This window comes from Berghia stephanieae, chromosome 4, assembly GCF_034508935.2.
Source record: "Berghia stephanieae isolate SIO BIC M18660-M18661 chromosome 4, UCSD_Bste_1.3, whole genome shotgun sequence".
NCBI lineage: Eukaryota > Metazoa > Mollusca > Gastropoda > Nudibranchia > Aeolidiidae > Berghia > Berghia stephanieae.
In genome coordinates this window covers 68,017,852-68,027,851 of record NC_088363.1, presented here as the reverse complement: position 1 = coordinate 68,027,851, position 10,000 = coordinate 68,017,852, and the positions used below count along the sequence as shown (strand labels likewise).

The following is a 10,000-nucleotide window of genomic DNA, read 5'->3' as shown; positions in this document are numbered from 1 at the left end:
CGTTAGAATATGTTACTAATGATGGTGAGTAATATTGGTGTAAGTATATTATGTGTATATGTTCGTGTATGAATGTAAATGTATCTGTGTTTGAATTTGTGTACATGTGTATGTGTTTGTTTCTTCATAATATGTATTCTCAAAATTGTCAAAGAATGAATGTTTGAATGACAATTAATATTGTAAAGCGCCGCTGAGCACGTATGTGGAAGTTGAGCGCTATATAAATAACTTATTATTATTATTATTATTATTATTATTATTATTATTATTATTATTATTATTATTATATCATCATCATCATCATCATCATCATCATCATCATCATCATCATCATCATTATAATCATCTTTCAAATGTTGCTGATAATATGACAGAATTATATATATATATATATATATATATATATATATATATATATATATATATATATATATATATATATAAAATTGTTCGATGATAAGTATTGTTATGTAATGACATGCTGTTGTGTTCTCATTGTGTGTGTGTGTGTGTATGTGTGTGTGTGTGTGTGCATGTGTGTCTAGGCGAAAAAATGTGAGTGCCCTTACTTATTTATTTTACATACGCTAATTAATATTATAGAGCAATCTTGTATCTATAGGTACCCACCAACACTCATATATATATATATATATATATATATATATATATATATATATATATATATATATATATATATATATATATATATATATTATCATTATCATTGTCATTATCATTATAGTTATTATTATTATTATGATGATGATTATTATTATTATTAGTGTATAGTAGTAGTAGTAGTAGTAGTAGTAGTAGTAGTAGTAGTAGTAGTAGTAGTAGTAGTAGTAGTAGTAGTAGTAGTAGTAGTAGTAGTAGTATCATTATTATTTTTAGTTTAGAGTTAAGTTACCTAAAATATGATCTCATTTTATATGGTTCGCTAATAACGTTTTCTTGGAGTTAAAAAAAAAAAAAAGAAATGAATAAATAAACACATACATAGGTAGTAATATGGATTTAGAAAATAGAAAACGTTCTTAATCAAACACCACATGATGTTGAATGCTATAGAAATGGTATTTCTTTTCCCTAAGTAGACAATACCGAACTAAACAACAGGCTGTTGAGCGTCCAACTGTATCAACGCAAAATATTTTTTTCAAGTTCATAATCTGCGGTCCATTATCTGAACAAAGAGCAATATTCTGTCTAATTTCACCTTTTAATAACGTTTACTTTTAAAATAAGAAAAGATTCCCCACTGAGATCGGAGGTTAAGTCATCATGGCGGATAAACCAGGAGACCGACTGTCTACTATGGCAGGAGCTCCAGATTCTGACGTGGCTCATGTTCTGGGAATGACAGTCTCATCCAATTCGGCCTTGACCTCCAATCCTTGTACTGGTGTGATAGCTTACCCTGCTGGAAGCATGCTGATATTGTTAGACAGCACGAAAAATAAGTAAGTTATCAGTATTCCTTTAAACGGCTTTTTGTGGCATAACATTCGCCTTCGGACCGATAGGCTCCTTTGTTCGAGGCCCGCTCTAGGCGATGCAAAATATCCCTGGAAAAGGCTCCTCACTCACATTCTTTCACTTACTCATGTGTGAAATGAGTACCTGGCCGGTAACAACGTTGTCTCTGTTGAAAACAAAATAGTAATAGTGTCTTTCAGGGAGACGTCTCGTCCTACACCTTAAATATTGCTATTAGCTTGAGACCAAATGAAAGCTGTTTGAACAAATTTAGTTGATATTGCGCTATAGCAAAAAAAATTGAAGAGAGAGAAATAATAGCTTAATCTAATATTATGAAGTCATCGGGATCATATTTTCAGATTGATCGGAGATGGTGTGAATTGATCATATCCACGGATGGCTTTTTAAAGAAAAGAAAAAATCAAAACAATAAATAGAAATGCCAACCATATTTATCAATTGATTTATGTTAAATGATTATTGCCGAAACAAAAATGACAAACAGTTAAACGGCTTTACGCGTGGCCTTCTTAACCTCACAGTCTGACACATTACGTCACAACACAATGCGATGAATACCAAAAGAAATATTTAAATTGAGTTGTTTTGAATACTTTAAGCAATGGGATCATTTACTACCAAAGCATTGCTAACAACAACTCACCTTTCACTTTCTTTTGATGATCATCACCTTGCATTTCATACATAATTTTATAGAGATATCAGGCTTTGAGTGAGCAAACTATAGTGAGTGAATGTGAATGTGTGCGCGGCGCAACGTTACAGAAACACAAAGAAACTTTAACACATCCCTGCCACTCCAAGAAGTACAAAATCCAGACACGCCTAAGCCTATGAAGTACAATAGTCAAACCCCTGGGTGGGGTTCCTACCTCCCATAGCTGGCAGGGAGGTACTTGCTGCGTCTTCTATCCCCTCTTATCTGTTTTCCAATAGCTTTCTGTCTTTGTCTTAGAATGAGATTGCTTGGTTTTGTCCTGACCTTGGACGAAGTCCTTGGCTGAGAGGGAAACAGTCGAATGTATAGTTATAGTTTTGGGAGATGATATTTTTTTCCTTGTCAATCATCTCTCTGTTACGTACTGTTACTCTTTTCATTTTTAACATATGATTTGTAAACATTTTAGTGTTTTCCTCTCAGTGGGGACATGTGCTTGTGTCAGAATGAGACATTTAGGTGATCTCAAACTAATTACTTTGATAGTGTGTTTTGGAATCTACATCTGTTTCCTATTTGAACCAATTCCCCTTTGTCTTACCTTTTCTTGGGTGCTTTAATTGTAATTCTACAACTTTGTACTATCCCATTTTCTTCCTTTTTACTGGCGCTGATATGACCTTAATGTGTTGCAAGCGCCGTAAAACCCTTAAAAACAAAAACATAGTCAAACCCGAAAAGAAATTGCAGTGCCGAAATCTTTTGCGACAACTAGGAGGACCTTCCGGATTGGCACCTGGAACGTCCGAACCATGTATGAGATTGACAAATCAATTCAAGTCTCCATGGAACGGGCAAACTATAACATCGACATACTGTCAATAGAAGTTTCGCAAAATTCTGAAGATAAAGTGGTTTGACAAAATTAAAACTGAAGAAGTGCGGATAAGAGCAGGAGAATAAGCCGTTGAAAGGCAATTATACAACAGAAAATGGAGATGGATAGGGCACACATTAAGGAAAACTAAGAACAATATCACAAGGACAGCCCTGTAATGGAATCCATCCGGAAAGGGGAAAAAAGGAAGACCAAGGTCAACCTGGAGGAGAGTCATGCTGGTAGAGCTTGAAAGGTCTGGGATGCGCTAGGAGGAGATGGAAAGACTGGCCAACAACAGAAGAGGATGGAAACGTTTCATCGGTGGTCCATACCCACTGTGGGGTGAGGACAGAGGAGTGGATGTGTGCTGTCCTCTCAATAGTGTTCACTGTGTTGGACACAACTAAGGAACATTATCTGTGGTAAAAAGGAATGGTCGTCTAACAGACGCAGTCAGGGGAATTATTTGTTGGCATTATTATATATGGCACTGGCTCTCTCTCTCTCTCTCTCTCTCTCTCTCTCTCTCTCTCTCTCTCTCTCTCTCTCTCTCTCTCTCTCTCTCTCTCTCTCTCTCTCTCTCCTTTGTACTTTGAGAGAAACGAAGTTGTACTAACCGTGTTTTAACCCACTCACCGCCTTTTACCTTGGCAGGTCTCTCTCTTTGTTCATACTATACACCCCTCCCTTATTCTAGACAGACATCATGCATTATTTGTCCTGGAAAAATGATTACAGCTCTAAATTTCTCACCTGACGGAAAATTGTTGTTAATTGGGGAAAGCGGGCATAAAGCACAAGTTAGGGTCTGGCGGACAGATATCATGCAAGTATTGTGTTAATATCAGCACCATAATGGTGTTTGTTGTTGTTTTTTGTTGTTGTTGTTGATGATGACGATGATGATGATGATGATGATGATGATGATGATGATGATGATGATGATGATGATGAAGATGACGATAATGATGATGATGATGATGATGATGATGATGATGATGATGATGATGATGATGATGATGATGATGATGATGATGATGATAAAAATGACGATGATTTAATTTGACTAAATCTTTCATTCTGTATACTATAAAATGATTGTTGAGGATTTTAAAAATGACCTTTTCATGACCTTTGTGACGTAATTTCTCAAAATGCTCAATATGCTCAAGGCAGCACTATTCAGTTATTTAATCTAGAGATGTTCAACTTTGATAAAATTCTGAAAAAAAAAAAAAATTGGCGGACGTGTTTTTTTTTTGGGTTTTTTTAGTTCATGGTTTGGCAACCTGACGACTCTCACCAGCTTTTGCCCTGGCTTAAAGTTTCTTTCGTGGTAAAAAGTTTGAGCGTGCTGAAGAAATTCAGGTTTAGTTTCAAGCTTTGGCTTGATGTAGATGATTTTGAGAGTATTTGCTGTTGTAGTGACACTTGCAAAACTGCACTGATCTCGATGTGGACATTTTCAAGTAAAAGCTTATTAGTACATGATAATTTTAAGAGGATTGGATGAAACTTTTTTGAGTTATGACAATTTTATGGTTTCCCTTTTAGACTTTCTCCATAATTAGACATCTAACCTTGCAGGCAAGAAGTGGCTACCTTCGGCCAGTTCACGTGCATTGAGTGTGTGTCCTTTACGCCGACAATGCAAGAGATAGTGGTGGTCGGAAATACATACGACATGGTCATAACGGTGTGGAGCTGGCCTGAAAAAACAATGATGAGTCTTAACAAATTCTCTGGTTAGTTTTGTGATTCGTTAACATTGTTTTTCCTCCTCGCTTCTTTGTTTTCTTTGATTTTGCTACACATATTGGTCTTGTTATTGTTAATTTTACTAATACGGCTGCTGCTACTGCAGCTGCTGTCGTCTCCAATAATGATGTCATTGTGATTATTATCAAGGCTATGTCATGGATAAACATTTTTTTCTCTAATGTCTACCACTACAACGACTACTACTACTACTACTACTACTACTACTACTGCTACTACTACTACTACTACTACTACTACTACTACTACTACTACTACTACTACTACTGCTACTACTACTACTACTACTACTACTACTACTACTACTACTACTACTACTACTACTACTAGGTATCTTTTAAAAAGTAGGTAGCCCATTCACGTGCAATATAACGTCACACAACTGAAGGAAAAGTACACAACCAAATCTTAAAATTATTCATGGAGAATGGAGGGCCGTTCTAAATTCTAGCAATAACACGCGAGAAGAGCCTAATTGAAAAACTACTTTATAAATACCACGGCTTGCTCAAGATCAAGTATTATGATTCATTGTTGATATAATAAATATAATCAAACACTCATAAACAAATAATCACCATATATCATTCACTGTTGTAGCCTGTTTTTTTTAAATGCATAAACATTTTTTTTATTAATAAGTTTGATTGGGTCACTTTTATTGAAGCTCGGGGTACCAGTTGGCTTTTGCGTGGTCCCAAACAAATTTTTAAATAGAAAATACTTGTACCAGGTCACAATTTTTTAACTACAATCTGGACAAAATTGCCTGAAACACTACATGCACAAGCTTTTTAAAATAAGAGAAACAGTTATTTGTGATTATGGTGAAGAAGGAGACGCCTGACATATTCTGCAGACCTGCCCAAGTATGCAACAGAAACAGAGGCCTGGTACCCACACCTGTGCAGACCAAACTATAGGCTCTGACAGAGCTGAGGAAGACAACGGCGTTCCTTCTCTACAAGACATTGAAACATGAAGACAATACGGGGAGGAACGAAGAAGATGAGGAAGAAGAAGAGGTGGTAGTAGTAGTAGTAGAGTACTCGTAGTAGTAGTGGTAGTAGCTGTAGTAGTAGTAGTAGTGGTAGTAGTAGTAGTAGTAGTAGTAGTAGTAGTAGTAGTAGTAGTAGAAGAAGAAGAAGAAGAAGAAGAAGAAGAAGAAGAAGAAGAAGAAGAAGAAGAAGAAGAAGAAGAAGAAGAAGAGGAAGAAGAATGCATAAAATCATATTATCATAGTTTATACTATTTGTTCTTCTTCTTCTTCTAGGTTCCATGCCTGGTCCAGGCTTCGGATACTGCATGAATTATCTCTCTCCATTCCTCCCTGTCTCTTGCTTTTTCAAACAGCTCTTGGATTGTTAGGTTGGTGAAGCCCTTCAGTTGGTCTATGAGTGTTTTTCTTTGTCTCCCCCGGGCGCGTTTACCAGGTATTTTTCCACAACTTGCCAGGTATTCATTCTTATCTTTCCTTACTATGTGTCCGAAAAAGGATAGTTGTCGATCCACTATTAAGGGCATTAGTTTCCTTTGTTGGTATGTTTGTTTTAGCACTTCTTCGTTCGTTTTGTGTGCGGTATACGATATTCTCTGCATCCTTCTCAAGCACCACATTTCAAAAGCTTCAATGTTCTTTTCAAACCCAAAGTCATTTCTAGATCCCTCTCTCACCCACTACTTGAGATCGCCGATTCGTTCGCCACCATCGCGAAGTAATTTTTGACCAGCAGTTAAGCTTAATAGCCAATATTCTCAACACAAACATATAACATAGAAACGATTGAGACATTGAGTATGCTCCGGTGTATGGGGTGAATTTTTAATTCAGAAAAGTGAGTCGAGCAGGCACTTATGTTGGTAACAACAAGATATGGAGTGAGTAGAAAAGTGCCAGAAGACAATAGAGAATAAAAAATTTTTTCCCGGCGGTGGTGGGGTTTGAACCTGCGACCTTATTGGTACGACAACTCCGCCTGGCAGGTGAGAGCGTGGCTCTACCGTGTGAGCTATCCACGAACACAAAAATATTCGTTTCAAACCCAAAGTCATTTCTAGATCCCTCTCTCACCCACTACTTGAGATCGCCGATTCGTTCGCCACCATCGCGAAGTAATTTTTGACCAGCAGTTAAGCTTAATAGCCAATATTCTCATCACAAACATATAACATAGAAACGATTGAGACATTGAGTATGCTCCGGTGTATGGGGTGAATTTTTAATTCAGAAAAGTGAGTGGAGCAGGCACTTATGTTGGTAACAACAAGATATGGAGTGAGTAGAAAAGTGCCAGAAGACAATAGAGAATAAAAATTTTTTTCCGCGGCGGTGGTGGGGTTTGAACCTGCGACCTTATTGGTACGACAACTCCGCCTGGCAGGTGAGAGCGTGGCTCTACCGTGTGAGCTATCCACGAACACAAAAATATTCGTTTCAAACCCAAAGTCATTTCTAGATCCCTCTCTCACCCACTACTTGAGATCGCCGATTCGTTCGCCACCATCGCGAAGTAATTTTTGACCAGCAGTTAAGCTTAATAGCCAATATTCTCATCACAAACATATAACATAGAAACGATTGAGACATTGAGTATGCTCCGGTGTATGGGGTGAATTTTTAATTCAGAAAAGTGAGTGGAGCAGGCACTTATGTTGGTACCAACAAGATAATGGAGTGAGTAGAAAAGTGCCAGAAGACAATAGAGAATAAAAAATTTTTTCGCGGCGGTGGTGGGGTTTGAACCTGCGACCTTATTGGTACGACAACTCCGCCTGGCAGGTGAGAGCGTGGCTCTACCGTGTGAGCTATCCACGAACACAAAAATATTCGTTTCAAACCCAAAGTCATTTCTAGATCCCTCTCTCACCCACTACTTGAGATCGCCGATTCGTTCGCCACCATCGCGAAGTAATTTTTGACCAGCAGTTAAGCTTAATAGCCAATATTCTCATCACAAACATATAACATAGAAACGATTGAGACATTGAGTATGCTCCGTGTATGGGGTGAATTTTTAATTCAGAAAAGTGAGTGGAGCAGGCACTTATGTTGGTAACAACAAGATATGGAGTGAGTAGAAAAGTGCCAGAAGACAATAGAGAATAAAAAATTTTTCGCGGCGGTGGTGGGGTTTGAACCTGCGACCTTATTGGTACGACAACTCCGCCTGGCAGGTGAGAGCGTGGCTCTACCGTGTGAGCTATCCACGAACACAAAAATATTCGTTTCAAACCCAAAGTCATTTCTAGATCCCTCTCTCACCCACTACTTGAGATCGCCGATTCGTTCGACAACCATCGCGAAGTAATTTTTGACCAGCAGTTAAGCTTAATAGCCAATATTCTCATCACAAACATATAACATAGAAACGATTGAGACATTGAGTATGCTCCGGTGTATGGGGTGAATTTTTAATTCAGAAAAGTGAGTGGAGCAGGCACTTATGTTGGTAACAACAAGATATGGAGTGAGTAGAAAAGTGCCAGAAGACAATAGAGAATAAAAAATTTTTTCGCGATGGTGGCGAACGAATCGGCGATCTCAAGTAGTGGGTGAGAGAGGGATCTAGAAATGACTTTGGGTTTGAAACGAATATTTTTGTGTTCGTGGATAGCTCACACGGTAGAGCCACGCTCTCACCTGCCAGGCGGAGTTGTCGTACCAATAAGGTCGCAGGTTCAAACCCCACCACCGCCGCGGAAAAATTTTTTTTATTCTCTATTGTCTTCTGGCACTTTTCTACTCACTCCATATCTTGTTGTTACCAACATAAGTGCCTGCTCCACTCACTTTTCTGAATTAAAAATTCACCCCATACACCGGAGCATACTCAATGTCTCAATCGTTTCTATGTTATATGTTTGTGATGAGAATATTGGCTATTAAGCTTAACTGCTGGTCAAAAATTACTTCGCGATGGTGGCGAACGAATCGGCGATCTCAAGTAGTGGGTGAGAGAGGGATCTAGAAATGACTTTGGGTTTGAAACGAATATTTTTGTGTTCGTGGATAGCTCACACGGTAGAGCCACGCTCTCACCTGCCAGGCGGAGTTGTCGTACAAATAAGGTCGCAGGTTCAAACCCCACCACCGCCGCGGAAAAAAAATTTTATTCTCTATTGTCTTCTGGCACTTTTCTACTCACTCCATATCTTGTTGTTACCAACATAAGTGCCTGCTCCACTCACTTTTCTGAATTATAAATGTTCTTTTGTGTTTCTGCATTTGTAGTCCAGCTTTCGCATCCGTATAACAAGATTGGCCACACGTAGCACTTCAAGACTCGGAATCTAATCCCGAACGACATCTGTTTGTTTTTCAAAATGTTTCCCAGGTCCATGAAGGCCTGTTTGGCTTGAGTTATTCTTGCTCGTATGTCTCGGTTACATCTTCCATCTGTTGTCACTATTGAACCTAGGTATTTAAAACTTTCTATTTACGTACTATTTGTTACCCACTGCTAAAACGGTTTATGTTGGGGTGATTTATATGCTGAAAATTGAATATTATGGCAACATTTTTTGAACCTTGGGTGAAGTTCGTGTCTTTAATCGAGGGGATGAGTATATCAGGGTTGCCAATTTGGCAGATTTTCTGCCAAATGTCCTTTTTTTTTGGCAGAATTTGAAGTCGTCTGGCAGAGAAAAATCGGTTTGGCAGTTTGGCAGATATTTGGCAGATTTTATTTTCCGAGGCCTAGGGATGAATGTATAGGTCTACTCCACGTTTTCCATTGCAATTTTTATGTATTAGTGATTTTTTTTAACTTGGGAAATGAAAAAAAAAAATTATGACATCGGCCTTGAGAATTTTTTGTTTAACAAAACTGATGAGTTTTCAAAGGGGGTACTATAAATAGTACGGTTTTGCAGATTTTTGTGGTATTTGGCAGATTTTTTTAATCCAGTTGGCAGAATGCCTGAAATTAATCTGGCAACCCTGGAGTATATTTCCTTAAAAGCATTTCAAAACATCGGATTTTGTAAATAAAAATGTTTGCAACCTTTGTCAGGTTTTAAATCTGTGGGGGGAGGGGGGGGGGGGGCGAGAGGCAGGGGTACGACGGTGGTCCTAAGACTGTAAAGTTAAAATTACTTTTCAGCATAAATTTCATCCCGACACAATACCCATTTGAGGCGATAGCTGACATTATAGGGTATATCATTGCTGAAGA

The 10,000-nt window shown here is 38.0% G+C and overlaps 1 protein-coding gene across 3 annotated transcripts in view; it reads left to right on the top strand.

Annotated features, from left to right (window-relative positions):
* The window catches only part of LOC144971102 (mitogen-activated protein kinase-binding protein 1-like), a 45,208-nt gene that overhangs the window by 7,441 nt on the left and 27,767 nt on the right, over positions 1-10,000 (top strand). For 2 of the 3 annotated variants that reach the window (XM_078911499.1, XM_078911500.1), the window contains exons 2-4: positions 1,260-1,469; positions 3,745-3,873; positions 4,635-4,792. In XM_078911499.1, the coding sequence (XP_078767625.1) occupies positions 1,291-1,469; positions 3,745-3,873; positions 4,635-4,792 (466 nt within the window). In that variant the 5' untranslated portion in view covers positions 1,260-1,290. Of the gene's footprint in view, positions 1-1,254; positions 1,470-3,744; positions 3,874-4,634; positions 4,793-10,000 lie in introns of all 3 variants that reach the window. The other variant, XM_078911498.1, reaches the window with a different exon arrangement.